We start from the raw sequence: 21877 nt of genomic DNA, 5'->3' as shown, positions 1-21877 counted from the left end.
ACTGGCAATGTAAAACTGGAGGCTACATCTTAATTGGCTAATTCAAACAGGGTTGACTTTAAAATTAGACACTATTCATATGAAAATTAAAAATTCAGCCAATCTTCTCTATGACTGACTTTGGTTTAATAACATTAAACCCAAATCTGTGAGTCTAATAATCTACACTGTATAGAAGACATCAGGATGTTTTACTCTTTGTCCAAATATTTGTTATTATATAAACTTTTGGATTTAAAATGATTTCCTTTAGAATTTATAATATATTGGGAGAGGTCAAGTTTAAATACAGAGAACTGGGTGAGTAGCTCAGAAGAGAGCCTTTAACATACAGTCTTTAGAAAGAGGTAATATTAAACATATAATTAAAAGACAGGTCACTGAATGTGTACAGGTATACTTTAAAACAGATAACTTTGATGAAACCAGAATCCTCAAATTTCAATATTTTCTATTCAGATAAATGACAATAAATTCTGAAAGTGAAAGAGTTTTAAGCCAATGATTCATCTTCAATGAATCATCTCATTCAAAGAATGGTAGAAACGAAGATAATGAAGCCATCAAGACAACACTAAAGTCAATTCCATAAGTAAAGTTAGGAGTAACTTGGAGTAACATGAGCGACTGTTGGCTTAACAAGAGTTCAGCAGCTTGGAAATCTCTGTAGATAAGAAGGATCTATGATGGTTACTGAGAAGGAGAAATAATGAGAAGGGGAGCTCTGCAATTAATCACAGGAAATCAAGAGATGCCTTTAGAGTCAGAGAAATAATGCATCTGCCCCTTTACATTTTCTAATAGTAAACTGGAGATAATGGCAGGTAACCCTCCAAGCTGTGGTAAGGATTAAGAGAGATAACATATGTTTAATCCTTAGTACATTGTGTAGTTCATAGTAGATATTAATCTTCTAGCTTCCTCTTCACTGGATCATAGGATAGATTTACCAGGTTAAATTACAACTCCCAGTTCAGAATCAATTCAGCAATCCCATTCAGAAAACAGCATGAACTACACATTTATTTTAAAATTGTATTCTTTCAAAGAAATTTCTATTGAAGTTATTTTTACTCTCAAATGCATCTGTGCCTTTCTCAGTCAAAATGCGAGTCTTTCCACATGTACAAATTTATTATTTAACATCTTCATATAGAGATATTTTCTATGGATTAAACCTATGAATGAACAATATTTTAATAAATGCATATAATTTAAAAAGCAACCTTTGTATTCCTAATCATAGTGCAGATAAATATCTCTTGTCATGGAAATCAAAGAACTATTGCTTTGAGTTGTAACCTGAGTTCTTTCCATAGTATGCAGTGCTGACTAGTGGCTAATTTATGAAGAAAACAACTTAAAATGTGTATTTTGCATGGCAAAGCAAGAATTCTAGTACTACATATCTGCCCAGTATGACAGTGTCCTTCAACATCATCATTCATTCATTCACACATTCATTCACACATCCTGCACATTCACCAAGATATTTATTGCCTACTACTCTGTGCCTCATGCTGTACTAGACATAGGTTCAAACAAACAATTAAACACTGTAGACAAATGCCATGTTCAAGAAATTAAAGGAAGATCATGTGTCTAGAACACAGAGAATGAGGGGCTCTAGGTGGGAGATGAAGCAGGACCAGACCATGTTAAGCCCTGAAGGTCATGGTGAAAGTTTTTTAGTATTTATCCTAAGAATAGTGAAAAAGAAGTGGAGACATGATAAAATTTGAATTTTAACATGCATATCACTCTGGTTCTAAAGTGGAGAAGACCAGAAGGATAAGAGGACCATAGTTAGGATGCTGTTAAAGTTAATATCATAAGTATCTAAAAAAGGGGGGGATCAACAAACGAGGAGGGATTTTAAAAAACTAAAGTAAATAGCTGGTGAGAAACAGTGGTAGTTTGAAGTAAGTTATTGGTAGCAGAGCTGGGAAAATGTGAATGGATTTAAGAAATATTTATGATCTAAGATTGGAAAGATTTTGTGAAGATAGGGATATGGTCTAGACAGCAGTGAGATTTGTGGTAGGTTGAGGGAGAGATGTTAAACAAGATTTCTGGATTCCAAGACTGCATTGTGACACCACCAACTGTGATGGAAAACATTACAAAAGGATCATGCTAGGGAGTAAAGCTGTTGGATTGGGTCTAATCTTTTCATCAATCTTTCTCCCATACCCAAAGTTTGTAGTACTTTATTGCTTCTAACAGTTTTTGCTAGATTTTTTCCCTATTATAAAAATAATCCAGGCTATTTTTTTAAAAAAGGAAAGAACTATAGAAAAAGACCAAAAAAATTATTTATTGTTCTATCAATTTTAATAAAACAATGGTAAAACATATTGACTAGATAGTATATGAATATTTTACTTTACTTGAGATTTAAGTCCCTATGAGGGTATATTTGTTTTCAATCTAACTTTTTGAAAGGAGTCTGAAGTGTAAATCCAGGATAAATTTAAGATGTAATTGCTAAAAGTTAGAAAAAATTCTAGTTAACCTTAAAATTGGCTAAAAATCATTATATTAGAATTTTCTAATCAATTGGAGGAAAGAGGCACTACCTTGAGTTATCTTCAGAGCTTCTCTATTTATTCAAATGTATTGTTCATATGATATATGACTGCAGCTGGCATTCTGAGAGGTTGTCATGTTTCAGGAGAGTGATGACATAGTGGGAAGCACAAAGATTTTTCTAGGTTATGTAATGTGAGAGAATTTACCCTTTGGGATTTTAAATTGCAGACAGGACCCCTGCTAATGTTCCACTGTTCAAGAGCTCCAGTTTTATTAGGTAATACTGACTTTTCCAAATATGACATTTTATACACAATAGTTCTTTAATGTAATCACAAAGTGTGCCATTAAGGAAATGTGCTGTGTCTTGAATGAAGGAAATTCAGACAAAAATAAATACAGATGAAACAAACAAATCATATAATCAACTTTCTTCTGTTCTACAGCTGACCAGAGTTTAAGTAATTTCATTGATCCTTTAGCTATAAATCGAGAAAGACTAACAGAAATCTTATTCAGTGATAGGTATAATTCTTCAAAACATGCAATGTTTACACTGGTTAAAAGTTCGTGCCTTCAGGATTCTAGGCTTAGATTTTGTGTGTGTGTGTGTGTCTCATATCTGACTTAAAATACTGCCAGTTTTCTGACAGCATTCAGTTCTAGAATATACAGGGCATACATGTGGGACAGCTAAGTGGTATTTCAGATTCATTGTTGATATGCTGAGCAATATTAACATTTTTAAAATTTGAATTGCAAGAGTTTCTAGGAGCCATTTTAGAGTTCTGTATATTATCTCTGTTGAAGAAAGAAATTCTGAAGAAAGAAATTCAAAAACTTTAAATATGAGGAAAATATTCATCTTTTACTCATCCATCATTTTAAAAAAAATTGAACACCTATTCTCTGCCGAACTCTACTACAAGGGAACAAAAAGGAAACAGAGAGATAGCTCCTACTTTAAAGAAGCTTGTAGTCTAGTAGACAAAAGAGGCAATCAAACACATAATTAAGATATAATTTATTAATTGCTCCTAGAGGCAACAACATTTTATGAGAACTCCAAAGAGGTAGCCCAAAATTCAGCCTGGGAAGGAGCATCTATTAGCCAGGAGTCTTTTCATTGGCATGTGATAGAATTCCAACTCAGGCTTAGCCAAACCTGGATTTATTTTCTCATATAACTGAGCAATTGCCTTTGCATCTACTTGGGATGGAGTACTCCTGTCAAATACTGGAAATTGTGGAGAGATGGAGATGGGATAACGTCTTCCATTTTAGTAGACTTCAGGGATGGGCAAGTGTCTCATCTCAGTCTCTTTCTTGCCCTGTTGAGAAGGAATTTCGGAGTCCAGAAGCAAGGGATGGAAAGGCCAAGAACCAGAAGTCCTTTCAATGAGTTGAGGCTCATGTGGCTGTGTTGTTTGTACACTAGTTTAGTTGGTCGAGTCAAGGAGTTTATTATAGTGGGCAGTCACTTAGGCTAACAGTTCTCAAACCTGACTGCAGTTTAATATCACTTTCATAATTTAAAAAAAAAGTCAATGAATTAAGTCAGAATTTCTGGTGATGGGGCTCTAGCATGGATATTTTTAAGTGTTTGGATGTGGAAAGGAAAAGAAACTGTGTGGTTTTTCTAGACCCAGATGGTGAAGAGACTGCTTACCTACACAGGAAAGGGTACAAGTGAGATTTTGTAAAGAACAGTGGGCAGAGCAAATGGCAGTCTCGTGAATCAACACTCCTCATCGTTTTTGATCTAAGGCAGTGACCTCAGCGTGAAGGCTGGAGCAGCCCTGCACTGACCAGAGGCTAAGGACTTGGGGAGATGGCATTTCATGAAATAACTTCAAGAAATAACATTTATTATTATTTTACCTTTGGTTTTACCCCCAGCCTGATGTAGCCCCAGGGGAAGTAGCTATCACATTTTTATATTTATTTGCTTATGCCACACAACAATACATTCTTCAAAGGTAAAGTATCTTATTCATCTTTGTATTGCCACTGCCTAGAGGACAAAATACCTGGCACATACAGGACACTCAATAAATGACAACTGGATTAATGAATCTAGTGAAGTCATAGCACTATCTCAAGTTCTCTATCCTGAAGTTATTTGAATTTGTTGGAAAACATAGAACTTTCAATTTGTGAAAATAGAAGTACTTATCAAAAACTGTACTTCTATAATATTTCTGCTTTAAGAGGTAGCAACTCAGAAGCAGGTTATAATGCAAGATTGACCAGAAAATCTCTGGGAATAAAAACAATAAAATTCATGTCTCTGTTTATTCATTTAAAGAAGCAAACCAAAAAACCTCCAGCTCAACAAATTTTTCTGTTGTGTTTTTAAAAACTGGCCCTGTGATTACATTCTAGAGGAGAATAAACAGGAATAGTGTCTTTTCATATAGTTTATATATTCTGTTAAGAACATTCATGAAAAATAATAACCTCTGAAATACCAGCACATTAGGAAAGGTCAGGTTTAAAATGCCACATTTGTTGGACATTTGACATGCTTTGTTTTCTGTTGGCTGGTATTCATCTTTAAAAATGTCCATTTTGATAGCAGATCTATATCAAATGCATTTTTTTCTTGCTGAGTATTCTGCACTTTCTCTTGTAATAAAGGTTCTGGATCCAGACAAGGGCAATTCTTTTGAGGACACATAAGGCAATAGCTTGTAATGCAGTTACTTGTCCAAAGAGTTCTTGGCTCTGTAGTGTTGACAGTAACAGAAATGGATTTGGACATCCCAAACCCTGTCAGATATGACTAGGAAGACAATGAAAGGAACAGATGGATATCTTTCTTTACAAAGCGACAGTTTCAGAGCCACACTTGGAGTCATGCTCATTTTTTCAGGATCTGTGAGAAAGGGTAGAGACAAGGGTCAGGGAGAAGGACTTAAATCTCTCTCTGGTGAAAAATCTCCCCTCAGAGTCCTAAAGTTTCTGGAAACTAAAATGCATATTATTCAGGTTTATTATGCAAAGAATATTGAAATTTTGAACCATTGTTTTATGGATAATATATGCCACATTTAAAGGCATATAAACTAACTAGCTTTAGAGAGTATATTTCCGTACATAAAATGCAAGTTCTTCATTATTAGGATATGTTTTCCTAGAAAAGAAGACAAGAATAATTGGACCAGCACAATGAACCCTATGTCCTAAGATTTCTTTGGGGACATCCTAATGATAATCCTACCATGGATCATTCAATCTCTCCCCTTCGCTGTTCTCCTTTGTTCTCTGTTTGTTCATAATCAGCCATACTTTCATATCAATGCAACTAAATGTGTATGCCAATATGACATAGGAGTGGTGAGAGAATTTTACTTGGTCTACAGTTTACTGGTTTCAAAAGTTTTCAAGGCAGCTATAGCCACTATGGAGAACAGTATGGAGGTTTTCAAAAAACTAAAACTATAGTTACCATATGATCTAGCAATCCCACTCCTGGGCATATATCCAGAGAAAATTCTAATTGGATAAGATGCATGAACATTAGGGAATGTTCATAGCAGCACTATTTACAATAGCCAAGACATGGAAGCAACCTAAGTGTCCACCGACAGATAAATAGATAAAGAAGATGTGGTATATATATATATATATATATATATATATATATATATATATATATATATACAATAGAATATTACTCAGATGTAAAGAAGAATGAAATATTGCCATTTGCAGCAACATGGATGGACCAGAAGATTATCATACTAAGTGAAGTAAGTCAGGCAGAGAAAGACAAATATCCTATGATATTTATGTGGAATCTAAAAAAAATGATATAAATGAACTTATTTATAAAACATAAACAGACTCACAGACATAGAAAACAAACTTATGATTACCAAAGGGGAAAACTGGGGGGGGGGGGGAGGGATAAATTAGGAGTTTGGGATTAGCAGATACAAACTACTATACATAAAATGGATAAACAACAAGATCCTACTCTATAGCAGCAGTCCCCGACCTTTTTGGCACCAGGGACCAGTTTCGTAGAAGACAATTTTTCCACGGACAGGGCGGGGAGGATGGTGCAGGCGGTGTGAGGGATGAGGGGGCGGCAGATGAAGCTTCGCTCTCTCCACCGCCATTCACCTCCTACTGTGCGGCCAGGTTCTTAACAGGCGGTGGGTGGGGGTGGGGACTCCTGCTCTATAGCACAGGGAACTTCATTCAATATCTAGTAATGAACTATAATGGAAAAGAATCTGAAAAAAATTATACATATGTGTTCATACACACACACGCACACACACATAACTGAATCACTTTGCTGCACACCAGAAACTAACACAGCATTGTAAATCAACTATACTTCAATAAAAAAAAGTGTTTGGCAAATCGAACCTAGGAGAATGTGGACAAATAAATGCTAAAAACAAGGGGAAAAAAAGTTTTCATGGCAGCAAACTTTACCGTGTTTCTAGGGAAGTGTTCTTCTCCAATTGCCTATTGAAAACAAAATGCGTCTGAATATTGTTATTTTGGGAATAGGACATTTTAATAAAAACAGCAATAACCGGAGGGTATATATGGATTTGGAGAAGGGCAAATAATCTATTTAGAAATTGTCATAATGATCATTTGTAAGTTTTATGTTACATAAGAAGTGTGATCCAGGGTGTGGTATTGGAAGTTACTTAAATCAGCTCTGGGCAGTTGATAACCACAGAAAAGCAAAGATTTTTTTTTATTGTGGTAAAGTATACATAATATTAAATTTTCCATTTTAACTGTTTTTAAGTATACAATTCAGTGGCATTAAGTACATTCACATTGTTGTACAACTGTCGCTACCTTATACCTCCAGAACTTTTTCTTCATCCTAAACTGAAACTCTGTACCCATGAAACAAAAACTCTTCATTACTCCCTTTCCCCTGCCTTTAGTAACCATTATTTTCTGCTTTCTGTCTATAAATTTTGACTCTCAAATTATTCCCATATAAGTAGAACCATGCAATATTTTTACTTTTGTGTCTAACTTCTTTCACTTAGCATAATGTTTTCAAGGTTCACCTATGCTGCAGCGTGTATCAGAATTTCATCCCTTTTTTAGGGCTGAATAATATTCCACTATATGTACATAATGAATTTTGTTTATCCCTTCATCTCTTAGTGTACATTTGGGTTGCTTCCACCTTTCGGCTGTTGTGAATATGCTGCTATGAACATTGGTGTACACATGTCTGTTCAAGTCTCTGATTTCAATTCTTTTGGGTATATACCTAGAAATGGCATTGCTGGATCATATGGTAATTCTATGTTTAATTTTTTGAGGAACCATAATACTGTCTTCCACAACATCTGCACCATTTTACCTTCCAACCAGCAGTGCACAAAAGTCCCAATTTCTCTACATCCTTGCCTATACTTTTTTTTTTTTTTTGATGATAGCCATCCTAATGGGTGTGAAATGGCACCTTTTTGTGGTTTTCATTTTCATTTCCCGAATGACTAACCATGTTGAGCATCTTTTCATGTGCTCATTGGCCATTTGTATATCTTCCTTGGAGAATTATCTATTAAGCCCAACTTTTACATGGGTTAGGTTCTTTTTGCTTATGTTTTTATTGAATGGTAGCATTTCTTTATATATTCTGGATATTAATCCCTTATCAGATATATTATTTGCAAATATTTTCTTTCATTCTATGTGTTGTCTTTTTATTCTCTTGATAGTGCCTTTTGATACAAAGAAGTTTTTAATTTTGGTAAGTCCCAATTAATTTATTTTTTCTTTTTTTGCCGGTGCTTTTGGTGTTATATCCAAGAAATCATTGCCAAGTCTAATGTAAGAATTTTTTAAAACTGTATTTTCATAGCCTAGAAATCTTGATTACATAGCATTTCTTTCCACTCTTTAGTTATACTTTTCACATCTTCTTAACCACACAAAGGACATCTCGGTTGCCAAATAATGCCTTAGTTTTTAAGCCTATGCTTATAATACACATAATTAAGCCTGTACTTTTTCTATGATTAGTATTTCCTTTTTTTAGGAACTTTTTTGAAATTCAATTTTAAAGATATAGAAACCAAAGAATCACCCAACTCTTCTCTTTATATCCTATTTGGCAATAGTTATACTGACAGTACTAATAGCAAACTCTTATGTGGGGCTTACCCACTACCAGATCTAAGCTCTTTACATACATTAACTAATTTGCTCCTCAAATAATTCATTTATCCCGTAAGACTATCATTATCATTATCATCATCACCATCCTCATCTTCATTTTCATTTTAGAGTTGAAGAAACTGAAGCACAGAAAGGTTAAGTAACTTGGCAAAGGTCACACAGTAAGCGGTAGAGCCCAGCTCTAAACCCAGTAGTCCATGCCCCACTGCTACTCCATGCATTCTCTCAATAATGAAAGCTAGCAGTCAAGGAGAGATAGACATGAGATTTTTATCATGGTACTTACCTCAACATAAACTTTTTGTGGAGCTCTAGTCCCTACAGGAAAAAAAAAAAAAAAAAAAAAAAGACATGTTCTTAGATTGATATTCAAAGTTCTTCAAAATCTGGCTCCAACTTTTACTACCCACTGCTTTCCAACATTATCTTGCTCTGTTTAAACTGATAAGCTTAAAAACTGTGGAACTTGTCTCTGATGCTGTTGCTCGTATTATTTCCCACAAGTAAATTTATTTTCATCTCTCCATCCTTATCTATTGTTATCCTATCCATCTTAGAAGTCTGGTTCATATCTTAGAAGGCTGGTTCCGCCATTATATTTTCCTTCTAATTCCAGATACAAGTGTCCTTTCCCTCCCTACTGCATATGCAATCCATTCATTTGCACATTCATTCATTCATTCATTCACCAAATAGTACTTTTCAAATACTGCCTTACTTCATGGCCATTTCTGTATATGACTTATTGCCACTACTAGATTATAAAATCTTGGAAGGCAGGCATCATGTAGTTCCCACTTTTATATTTCCCATGGTACCTAGCAGAGGGGGAACTTAATAAATATTATGGATTGATTCATTGATAAGCTGAGTTATATGACCAAACTAAGATTGGCATTCTGATTTTTATGAGAGATTACTACTATGAGGATAATCCCTCTTTGTTCATAAACTTCTGTCATGATCAATGAGAAACTAAGGATTAGAAAACTCACATATGAATTAACTACTGTATGCTAAACTAAGCATCAAACTAATCAGGAAAGAAAAAGACAGGATAATGAAATCTTGATTTTGTAATAAATGGTGGGCATTGTGGACTGGATATAAGGACTTTTTTTTTTAAATAAGGAAATTTGGGAGGGAGGGATAAATTGGGAGATTAGGATTGACATATACACACTACTATATTTAAAATAGATAACTAACAAGGACCTACTGTATAGCACAGGGAACTCTACTCCATACTCTGTAATGACCTATATGGGAAAAGAATCTAAAAAAGAGTGTATATATGTATATGTTTAACGGATTCACTTTGCTGTACACCTGAAACTAACACAACATTGTAAATCAACTATCCTCCAATAAAAATTTTTTTAAAAAGATAAAAAATAAATAAAACAAGGAAATTTGATAAATTTGACTGAGGTAGAGTTATTTCTGGAATAATGCAGTAGGGTTAACTTAAATGAATTAATAAAAAGCAATACACAGAATGAGTACTATTAAAAATGGAAGTAACTAGGTATTTAGACGATTTTTGAAAAGTTATAATGCAATAACTGATTTCTAAGACAGGTTAATGATCATTCTTCTCAGACCTTTACATCTCACCAAGAATCCATTTTTCACCCCTAAATAATGAGGATAACATCTACTTTTTAAGATGAAAGAGTGATATTCATCCTGTGAAAGGGAAAACACCATAAACAAACTCTTATTTTACATCTCTAATTTTGTCTGCCTAGAAAAAGTGCAGAGATTCTCTTTAATATGACAGCTTCCAGGAAGAGACATGGTAAGTGAAAAAATCACAGGTGAAGTGCACCTAGAACAGGTGGAAGACAGAATATAGGTATTCGGATGTTAAATGCCAGGCTGCTTAGCTTACCTGTGAAATGGTTGCAATTAGCACATTGAAAGCGGTACGGTAAAATGAACAGATTTCTGTTTTCAGGAGAAGTGTGGTTATGGGATCCCCCGCCCACAGGGCGGCGCCTCAAAGCGCAGACATAGCGAAGAGAGGCCACGTGGCCCTTGCTGGCCACCGTAGGGCACCAAGCGGCGGGCTCTGACTCCTAGTCCGTCTCAGACACTGGCCCAGAGTCAGGTCTGTCACACAGCCAGCGGGAAGATGACTCTCCTCCTTCCGCCCCTTTCCACGACCCCAGAGCAACTCTGAAATGAGAGTGTCGACATGTCGAATAGACTCTGATCTTTGGAGATGTGAAAAGGAATGCATAGCAGAAAATTAGGCATTAACAGCTGGAGAACAAGGTCGCGGCAGAACTTGAAGACACCAGCATCCTGGAGGCTCGAATTGTTGCCTCCACGGTCCAGATTCACAGTTATTAAGAACCTGTGTAGCAAGATCGAAAGGTCAGAGCACGTAAACATTCTCTGATGTTGAGCAACTGTAACCAAGCAGGACCACATGGGGCCTTCCGAGGACAGGCCTTCCCCCATATCCTCTTCTCTAGCTCCTCTCTGAAGTAACTAGATAATAGTATTTCCTGAATCGTTTTGCAGATGTAAAAACCCCCCTCTCCAACAAAAGGAAGATGCTTGACAACCAGGAGCACATAGCCCCAAGCCTCTTTTTTTTTTTCTTCGGTACGCGGGCCTCTCACTGTTGGGGCCTCTCCCGTTGCGGAGCACGGGCTCCGGACGCGCAGGCTCAGCGGCCATGGCTCACGGGCCCAGCCGCTCTGCGGCATGTGGGATCTTCCAGGACCGGCGCACAAACCCGTGTCCCCTGCATCAGCAGGCGGACTCTCAACCACTGCTCCACCAGGGAAGCCCCAGCTCGGGGCTTTTGAGGGTATGAGCCACCTCGTCTCCTTGCAGGGCCTTGCAATAAACCTTTCTCTACTCCAAACTCCGACGTTTCAGTTTGTTTGGCCTCACTGTGCGTCGGGCACAGGAACTTGCATTAATACAACGACTAGAGGAAGAAGAAGCTCAAAGAATGCTCATAAGAACAATCAGAGGGGCTCTGAAAGAACGAATAGCTGGAGATCTGCTCCACTTTCCCCTCGGTGCCTCTGAACAGCTCCTGCAGCTGGGAGACCTAGAAGGCTCTGCCCGGAGGTAAGAGGGCCAGGGGGCTCCCTTTGGGAGTTGGTGTGGGGGGATTTCCAGCAGGTCTGGGGTGCTGGAAAAGAAACAATAAATTATGTAAAATCAGAGACAGAGGTGGGAAGGGAACAGGAAGGGAGGGAGAACCATGGTGGAAATGTAGAGGTTAGATTTGAGAGACGGGACAGGAAAAGTTAGGTTACTGTAGTATATCTGGTACCATTAATTGTGATGCCTGAACTAAAAGAGTGTGAACAAAAGGGAAGAAACAGAGAGAAGAGACTTTTAAAGTCAGTTCCCCTAAAGTGGTTCCCTGGGACTTAAAACAGTTCTGAATGTTGAGGGGAAAATGCTATGCAATTACCACTGCATTTCTAAGTATTTCTAAATGTGATCTTAGAGAAAACCAGCAGTTTTTGTTTTTAAAATTGAAATCTTCGAAGAAAATTTGGCATACGTATACAAGAAAGTTCGGCTAGGTTCTAATCCCAGCACTTCCAGGCACAAAACAGCCCTAACACCTTGGACCATCAGCACTTCTGGACCCCAGTTTCTAAATATTTAAAATAAGGAGCCTGAGGTATAAGATTCCCAATTTCTAGCTAAAATTCATTAGGGACCTGTTTTAAAGTTAAAGTTTCATCTCTCTTAGGTTATCTTCTTTTGCAGTCTCTAACATGTGGAAAATGCAAAGTAAATGTTTCCATTCTCCAATGACATGACAAAATGAGACATGAGGAGATGCTTTAGAAACTGTTTTGTAAAGATTTATATCCTTTTTGTTAATGTTCTTTTTATTTGTAGACATTGTATGATTCTCATAATATACACTGGAGCTGGTATAAGAAGGTGAAACTATAGTGAACTTATAGAAACAAATAGGAGAGGAACATACATGTAAACAGGCAAAGAATGCATTGACAGCAATAGAGCTGAAGTGTAGAAGCTGTGAGGGGATGAATGAAAGATAAATGATCTTCCAAGTACTCATCTAGACAAACATTTGGTACATAATTTGTTTTTGATACAATTGTCATGAAAGTCATTCTTCTCTATGGAACAACAGGCCAGATCTTTAGCACATTGCTGCTTGGTGCCCAGTGGGCAGTGTGTGCCTGATTGCCAGTGCCAATTTTTAGCGCATGTTCATCTGCAGGATATTAAACAGATTGCCGTCCTTTTGATGTTTGTGAATATGAGTAGTAAATACCATATGATATGACTCAATGGATTTGTTTCAGGAAAAAGAAAAAGACAAAGAGGAGGGCAAAGAAGGAAGAGAAGGTGGAAGAAGAAGAAACTTGCATCTCTCCCTGAAATGAAAAGATGAACTAGGTAAGTCTGAAAGTATATCCGTTTTTTGGAGATGAGTAGCAAGCTTTGTATCTAGAAGGGAATGGTACCTCTACCAGCGCTCTCCCAATTTTCTGCCATGTTTAATGACTAAGGAAATGGCTCCCCAAAGAGTCTGTAAACATTTTTTTCAGGAATAGAAAATCACTGGAGAATAGAAAATGATTTTATTATAGTTCAGAATCTTCCAGTATGTGCCTCTCTTAAGAGGCCATAAAAATTGTATGTGTGTATGAGTATGTAAGTATGCACCAAATTATTTGTTGAGCAAGACATAACTCTCTTTTATAAGAAATTCATAAGTTATTATTACCTTTTCTTTCATCTTGTAAAAAGTCATAACACAGCTGTTTGAGGTAGACAAAGCCCAAGAAAATCCCTACCAGCTGGGTGAAGCTAAAGGAACATTATAATATAAAAACTTAGATTTAATCTTACTCCCAGCATGTTTTTAATGACATCTAGTAAGTTATTTAAACTTTTCACTTCTTTTGCATTAAAAGATGTTGAGCTAGAAGCTTTCTCAGGCCCCATCCACCTGCAGGCTCTTCTTACATCATGAAAGTAGTCTTGCAGTTTTCATTGAGAGAATTGTTTTTGAAAATACTAAATTCTAGGCAAGTAATCATATTCTCCTGATGAATCATCTCCTCAGTTCTAAAGCTATACCCTTTTTGGATTGGGAAGGTGATTTTCTTGTTTTTTTCCTCATTGTTCTCAACTGTGAAGCTGAGCTAATGGTAGATATCTGTGGCCTATTTAAAAAAGAGCTGAGAAGAAGTGGTCAGTTTATTTGGTAAAATATACTTCAGGCCAGACAAACTTTATCTTACAATGAGAGAGAGAGAGAGAGAGAGAGAGAGAGAGAGAGAGAGAGAGAGAGAGAGAGAGAGAGAGAATCTTAATCAAAGCTTCCTGCTGCAAGGTGTCTACTCATCCCCTGCTCTGGTCACTTTGCTAAGTCATACAACTGTGGAAACAGGGACATGCAGTTAAGCAGGTTGCCTACTTCAGTTTAGAGTAAAAGCTAGACAGATCAGAGTTATCCGCATTTGCAATCATTAGAACATTTATATCTTGGTTTTTGCCTAGTTCTCTTTTGAAGCTAGTATAGACATATAATGTCTCCTCACTGTTTTGGGTTTGCAAATGTTTTTCAAGCTTGGATTTCCTATGACACTTGAAAAACATCCTTTAATAACTGAATAGGAGAAAGATTTGTGGATTATTTACAATGAACTGAATTTCATAGTTAGTTGAATATAAGATTATTAACAGTCTTATCACCCTCTACTTTTTTCCCACCAAAGGTCAAGGCCTTCTTTTCTTTTCTTTTTGTAAAATAAATCAGTTTGTTGAGGGCTGATATGATAATGAACTGTAACGTACGCTAAACACATAGAGGACAAGGATCACATGAAATTTCTCTGACGCTCAAATAAACCTGGCTATAAAGGTTGTGGATGGAAACTATGGGGGAATATTTAAATATTAAGTTTACTCATTTTGTTTTGATTGAAACAATCAGAATGGACTATAGTGCTGTCATTTCCATGGGAGCCTAAAGTAGGTGACTGTCTGAGATGGTACTGTATTTACTCTAGACTTTGCTGGAAGATTACTCTAGGGGATCTTATTTGTTCTCATTAAAAAGAAAACAGCATGGAAACAAATTTTCCATATCTAACTGTCAGAGAGTAGGTTTATAATGTTCCACCTAAATGCGGATTGTTTAATGTAACGTTTATACTGATGTATTGGGAAAAGGGCTTACTGGTGAGTGAATCAATAGCTTCCCTGTGAGCTTATGAGTATGAATATCAAAATAATAATATAAGCCCCAGAAATCAGGCACAAACACATAATAATTTAGGATTCTCTACCAGGTGAGGAGGGGAAGAAGCTTATCCCGCTAAGTTTGATGTCTATGCCTGCCACTCCTAAAGCTGCTTCTACATGGATACCATAAAGGGTGTCTCTAATTAGATTTAATAGTACAGCTTGTTTCTCTTTGGATACCTTTAACATCCCTTTCCCTTCATGGCCTTCTTTGTTTCTTCTCTCTCCTCCTCCTTACTGACCCTTCTCAGCCATGTCTTGTTTTAATTCACAAATTGTATCTTTGGAAAACAGTATCAGAATTAGATGCTTTTCATTCTCCTGGTTAGTGTTTGAGCTCATGCTCTCTCACTCACATGTATGCCTGACATTAAATGATGACTGCTGTTTTATAACGTGCATGTGATGAGAGGCCATCGTCATAATTTAACTGTGTAGTTCTGCTTAGTGGCAATATAGAGAAATTATTAATTAGCTAATTTTATAATAGAATATACAGAAGCTCCTTTATAGCCTTGGGGCAAAGTACTGTAATTTACCAATATAATGTAAGTTAAATTATGAAAGTGAGACTTATAAAGGCAAAGATATAAAAAGGAAAAGATATAATCACAGGAGTATAATATTGAAGAAGTGAGAACGAATGAGATACTGAGTTTGAGGACTTTTAGTCTAATTTTCTTATGACATCTTTGTTTGTGACTCTTCATAAAGTCAGTTGCAGTGGGTCCCAGACTGGGAATTATGAACAGATAAATGAAATGGGAAATTAATTTGTTTTCAATGATACTAGACATTATCATGTATTTTGCCGGTCTCATCACACAAATGACTTCAAATAAAGCTCATAGACCTTCTAGAGATGGGGACTGGCACACCCCATGCTAGCAGACTGTAGAAGCAGAGGATATATCAGTATGCATAATAGAGAAGAGCAAAGAATTAACCTACTTGAGCAAACTTTGGTTATATTCCTTCAGAGTTTGAGGTAAGCTTTTTCTCTTTCTTAAAACAGTTTTATTGAGGTATAATTGATATATAATAAACTGCACATATTTAAAGTGTTCAGTTTGATTAATTTTGACATAAATATTCACCCTTGACACATCACCATAATTAATATAATGAGCATATTCATTCCTCCCAATTTTTCTTTGTGCCCCTTTGTAATCATGCCTCCTACCCCTTGCTGCCCACTCCTCATTCCCATCCCCCCACCTGTCCCCACCCCCCAGTTCCCAGGCAGCCACTGATATGCTTTTTGCCATTATGTAATAGTTTGCATTTCCTACAACTATATATGAATAGAATCACACACTACATATATACTACTCTTTTTTGTCTGGCTTATTTCACTCAGCTTAATTATTTTGAAATTCATCTCTGTTGTAGTGTGTATCAGTAGTTGCTGGATAGCTTTTCATTTTATGGATATACCGTGGTTTGTTTATCCATTCACCTGCTGGTGGACATTTGAGTTGTGTCCAGTTTTTGGCTATAACAAGTAAAGTGCTACGGGAAAATCTTTGTATAGACATATGTTTTCAGTTCTCTTGGGTAAATATCTAGGATAATGTGATAGATGTATATTTAGTTTTTTGAGAAACCATTTAACTGTTTTCTAAATTGTTTGTAATCATTCTCCATTTTCAGTAGAATCATATGGGAGATTCAGTCCCTCTACATCTTTACCAAACTTGATATGGTTTTCTTTTTAACTTTAGGCACTCAAGTCAGTGTGTAGTTATATCTCATGCAGTTTTTCTTTCTTGGTTGTTAAGATGGTGAAGTATATTGATTGACTTTTCTAGTTACGCTGATTCATTATCCTAGCTTCCCCCCAGTTGGTCATGATGTCTTATCCTTTTTATGCATTGTTAGATTAATTTTGCTAAACTTTGTTTAGAATTTTTGCATCAGTGTTTATAAAGGATATTGATTAGCCATTTTTTGTTTTGTTTTGTTTTTTGTAATGCCTTTGTCTGATGTTGGAATCAGATTAATGCTGTAATCTTGGCCTCATAGAATGAGTTTGGAAGTGTTTCTTCCTTTTCAGTTTTCTGGAAGAGTTTGTGTAGAATGGGTATTATTTCTTTATCATTGAAGAAATAACTCCCATTTGGGCTTGGTGTTTTCTCTGCGAGGAGGTTTTAAACTAGGAATTCAACCTATTTAATAGATATAGGGCTATTCAAGTTATCTGTTTTTTCCTTGAGTTTGTTAGCTTGTGTTTTCAAAGGAATTTGTTCATTTCATCTGAGTTGTCAATTTACTGGGATAAAGTTTTCATAATATTCCTGTATTATCATTTTAATATCCTTAGGATCTATAGTGATATCACTCTCATTCCTGATATTGATAATTTTTGTCATCTTTTTTTATTAGTCCAGTCTAGGCGTAAAGGTTATCAATTTATTGATATTCTAAAAGAACAAATTTTGGTTATATTGATTTTTGCTATTGTTTTTCTATTTTCTATACCATTGATTATTGCACTCCTCTTTATTTTATCTTTTCTTCTATTACTTTGCATTTAATTTGTTATCCTATTTCCAGTTTCTTAAGATTGAAGCTGAGGTCACTGATTGAAACCTTGTCTCTCTTCTAACATAGGCCTTTAGTCCTAGAAATTTCTAAGTACTGCTTTAGTAATATCTCATAAATTTTGATATGTTGTGTTTTCATTTTCATTATGTTCCAAATATTTTCTATTTTCCTTCTTTATCTCTTCAACTCATGGATTATTTAAAAGTTTTAAATTTAGTTTCCAAATATTTGGAGATTTCCAAAAACCTTTTATTGATTTTTAATTCCAATGTACTCAGATGGCATACCTTATATGAAATCCTTTTAAATTTATTGAGGCTTGGTTGATAGCCTAAATGAGGTCTGTCTTGGTAAATATTTTATATGCACTTCAAAAGAGCATGTATTCTCCTACTGTAGGGTGGAATGTTATATGAATGTCAACTAAGTTATTTGATAGTATTGTTCAAATCTATATCATTAATTTGTCTACTTGTTCTATCAAATGTTGAGGAAGAGATATTGAAATCTCTTACTATAAGTGTAGATTTACCTCCTTTTTCTTTCAGTTCTATCAGATTTTGCTTTATGTATTTTGAAGCTCTGTTATTAAGTATATATATGTTTAGGATTGTTATATCTCTTTAATGAATTGACCCTTTTATCATTGCAAAATGACCTTGTCCATCACTGGTGCTTTGAAATTTACCTTCTGATATTAATATAGCCACTTCGGCTTTCTTTCCATTAATATGAGTATGGTATATCTTTTTAAAATCCTTTTTCTTTTTGACTATTTTTTTCTCTTTTTTTGAAATATGTTTCTTGGGGACAGTAAATATTTGAGTCTTTCTTTTTTATCTAATATGATGATCTTGCTTTTTAATTGAGGTATTTAGACCACTTATATTTAATGTGCTTATTGGCATGGTTAGGTTTAAATGTATTTTCCTACTATTGTTTTCTATTTTCTTATCTATTCTTTTTTTCCTTTTTCATCTCTTTTCTGTCTTGTTTTGGATCAAATGAATATTTTTATAGTTCTGGCTTATGTACTAAATTTGCTTATTAATTCTAACTTTTTGTTTTGTTATTTTAGGATTTAGAGTACTTAATTAACAGTGTAACTTCAAATGATATTATACCACTTCCCATATAGTATATGAATCTTAGAGTATTTATTACACTTCCATTTATCTACTTCCAACCTTCTTGCTATTTTTGTTTTCTTCTGCATATGCTTAAACTACATACTATATAATTAGTTTCATTTGAGCAATCACTTCTCTTTTTTCTGCTTGAAAATAATGCTTACTGTAGTATTCCATGGTTTTTTTTCCTTTTTCTTCCAGCATATATCCAGCTAAGGCAATTAAATTAAAAAGTAAGGTGTAAAATACAGTTAAAATCATAATACACTTTGTTTTGTATCAGTATAAAGCATATAAATTTTAAATACCACCTGTTTAAAAAAATGTTTATCCTGATAAATAGTATGCATGCTCATTTCTCTCTCTCTCCCTATATATATATATATATATATATATATATATATATATATATATATATATATATATATATATATATATATATAATGTTTACCCTAAAATATTTATGTAAGTACTGGTCCACTTAAGACTACCCTTCTTCTAAGCTTCACTGATGGTCTCTCTATATGATGTATATAAGCATATATGTTATACATACCAAGTAAACTACATAAAATAGAAATATGAGAAAACAAAGGAAAACATGTCCTTCTTCCTATAGGATTTACACAGAAAATTAGTGTAATTAGTGAGGACATGTAAAATGTCTGAAGAATTTTGATGAATATCTTCTAGGAAAATAGCTATGAGAATACTAAATTTCTATTATAAAAACTTATGTTTCCATTAAACATTCAGTGAAGGTATTGTGGTCTCCCTAATATGTGCAAAAGAGGACTTTGGGATCCATTCAATACAACAACTACAATAAGATGTCCCTCAGTTTTAGCAGGTTAGTTACACCTCTTAATCAAGTGCATGTAGCACAGAGAACCAAATCCTGGTCCATAAGTGTTAGAAAATGTTTGATGAAAAATTCCATAGACAGAATCTGAATATGCTATATTTTAGAGGGAGTGGACAGGATTTCATGACAGTGGAGGGGGTTGACTCCCAGTGGTTGGCCTGACCTTAACTGCTGATGTTAAAAAACACACCAAATGTTTCTGCAGTGTTTTCTGCTGTAATTTATTTATTTCTAGCCATAGGTTTACTTGTAGGGTTCTCATAAGCCATGCAGTAAGTGGTTTATAAATAAAGTCAGTCTGTTATAGTGTCATTACATTAAGAGACAGAATTGCTGGATTTTTTTCATTCTGTGAAAAGCTCACATCTTGAGAATCCATGTTTGATATTATTATGGTGCACCTGAGATGTATCTTGCTCCAATTAACATTATCATGCTAGTCATTATAAAAAAACCCAAGGGCAGACTAGAGAACATAGTAGGTTCACTACTTTCAGGAGGCTGTGTTGTAACCCAACCCATTGACTTCATCACAGCTTTCTTCCATGTAGAATAACGAATTTCACTTTCTGTGGCTTTTATCTGTGGTTCAAACCGTTCCATCATGACCATTGACAAATCTTCGGGTTTAAGACTCCAAACATCTACACCTTCTGCAGCTCCTGCTGCCATGGCAGCTCCCAGGGCAGTTGTTTCAGGGATGGAGGCTTTTATTACTGGAATATGCAGAATGTCTGCTTGCAGTTGCATAAGAACTTTGTTGTTGGTCATTTCTCCATCCACCTGCAAATCACTGAGTGGAATTCCACAGTCATGGGTCATGGCATCCAAAATCTCTCGGGTTTGGAAACAAATAGCTTCTAATGCAGCAAAAGCAATATGACTTTTATTGGTGAACTGAGTGAGACCACAGATTATCCCTCTTGCAGTGGGCTCCCAATAAGGTGTGTATAACCCTGAAAAGGCTGGGATGAAGTAGCAGCCATAAGAAGTACCTACTTCCTTAGCAAGTTTTTCACTTTCTTCTGAGGTCTTTATAATTCCAAGATTGTCTCTCAGCCAGCAAATAACAGCACCGGCTGTAGCAACAGAACCTTCCAATGCATAACATACTGGCTTGTCTTTGCCTAGCTTGTAAGCCACTGTGGTCAGGAGGCCGTGTTCAGAAAATACACACTTATGACCTGTATTACATAGTAAGAAACAGCCTGTTCCATACGTGTTTTTGGCTTGTCCTTCCTGGAAGCACATTTGTCCTACTAATGCAGCAGACTGGTCCCCCAAACATCCAGATATTGGCACACCTTCCAAGGCCCCAGTTTTCATTCGGCCATAGATCTCAGAAGAACTCCAGACATTTGGAAGAATGTCCATTGGAATTTCAAAAAAGTTACACAGCTCTTTATCCCATTCTAAAGAATGGATATTGAAGAGCATTGTCCTACTTGCATTTGTTACATCTGTACAATGGATACCTCCATTAACTCCTCCTGTCAGACTCCAGATAAGCCATGAATCAATGGTACCAAAAAGAGCTCTACCTTCTTCAACAGCCTTTTGAACTTCTCTCACATTGTCAAGAATCCAACGAAGTTTTACTGCACTGAAGTAAGTGCTAAGTGGAAGGCCTGTCTTGGACTTGACGAAGTTATTATTTCCTGGAATTTTTTTGCTGAGAGTCTCAACAGTAGACTGGGTTCTTAGATCAAGCCACACCACAGCATTGTAGAGCGGCTCTCCAGTTAATTTGTCCCAGATAACAGTGGTTTCCCTCTGATTGCTGACACCAATAGCTTTTATGTTGGATATATCAATACTGAGTTCTTGAAGTTTCTCACATGTTTTCGCTATACATTCATAAACGGAAAGAAGAATTTCCGTAGGGTCTTGTTCTACCCATCCTTCTTTTGGGAAGTCTTGGGTTAATTCCACTTGATGGTGACTAAGTAGTTCCGCTGTTTTTGAATCGAAAACCATAAAATGAGTGGAGTCAGTACCCTGGACCACTGCCCCCACCAATGGCTCCACAACTGCCGTCTTCGGAGCTGCCATGAAACCTGTCGTTGGGCTCAGCTGCTCCGGTTCTCAGCTCAGCTGCTCTGGTGCTTAGCAGCTCTGGTGCCGTTTCCCCGGTGATGGAGGTGTTGGTGGGGGTGGGGCGTCAGGATCATAATGCATCAGGATCATAATGCGTGCAGGCTCAGTAACTGCCTAGGCTGAACTTGAACTCGCTGGGACATGCTTTGTCCTCTAACCAGCGCTGCATCTTTTCACCCCACTCCTTTGACTCGCGCTCCACCCCCAACCACTCAATTATCTTTTAAGGTGATTTAAGCTTAAAAAAAAATCATAT

The 21877-nt window shown here is 36.0% G+C and overlaps 1 protein-coding gene across 1 annotated transcript; it reads right to left on the bottom strand.

Annotated features, from left to right (window-relative positions):
- Positions 1-19914: 19914 nt before the first annotated feature.
- On the bottom strand, positions 19915-21576 carry GK2 (glycerol kinase 2; the record flags this gene model as incomplete). The annotated part of the gene is made up of 1 exon (XM_082641956.1): positions 19915-21576. The coding sequence occupies one exon, from the start codon at positions 21574-21576 to the stop codon at positions 19915-19917; it is 1662 nt and encodes a 553-aa protein (XP_082498082.1).
- Positions 21577-21877: the final 301 nt, after the last annotated feature.

Source organism: Mesoplodon mirus (assembly GCF_964341445.2).
Source record: "Mesoplodon mirus genome assembly, chromosome: 2".
Lineage (NCBI taxonomy): Eukaryota > Metazoa > Chordata > Mammalia > Artiodactyla > Ziphiidae > Mesoplodon > Mesoplodon mirus.
Note: the sequence above shows the minus strand (reverse complement) of the source record. Positions and strands in the feature narration are given on the sequence as shown.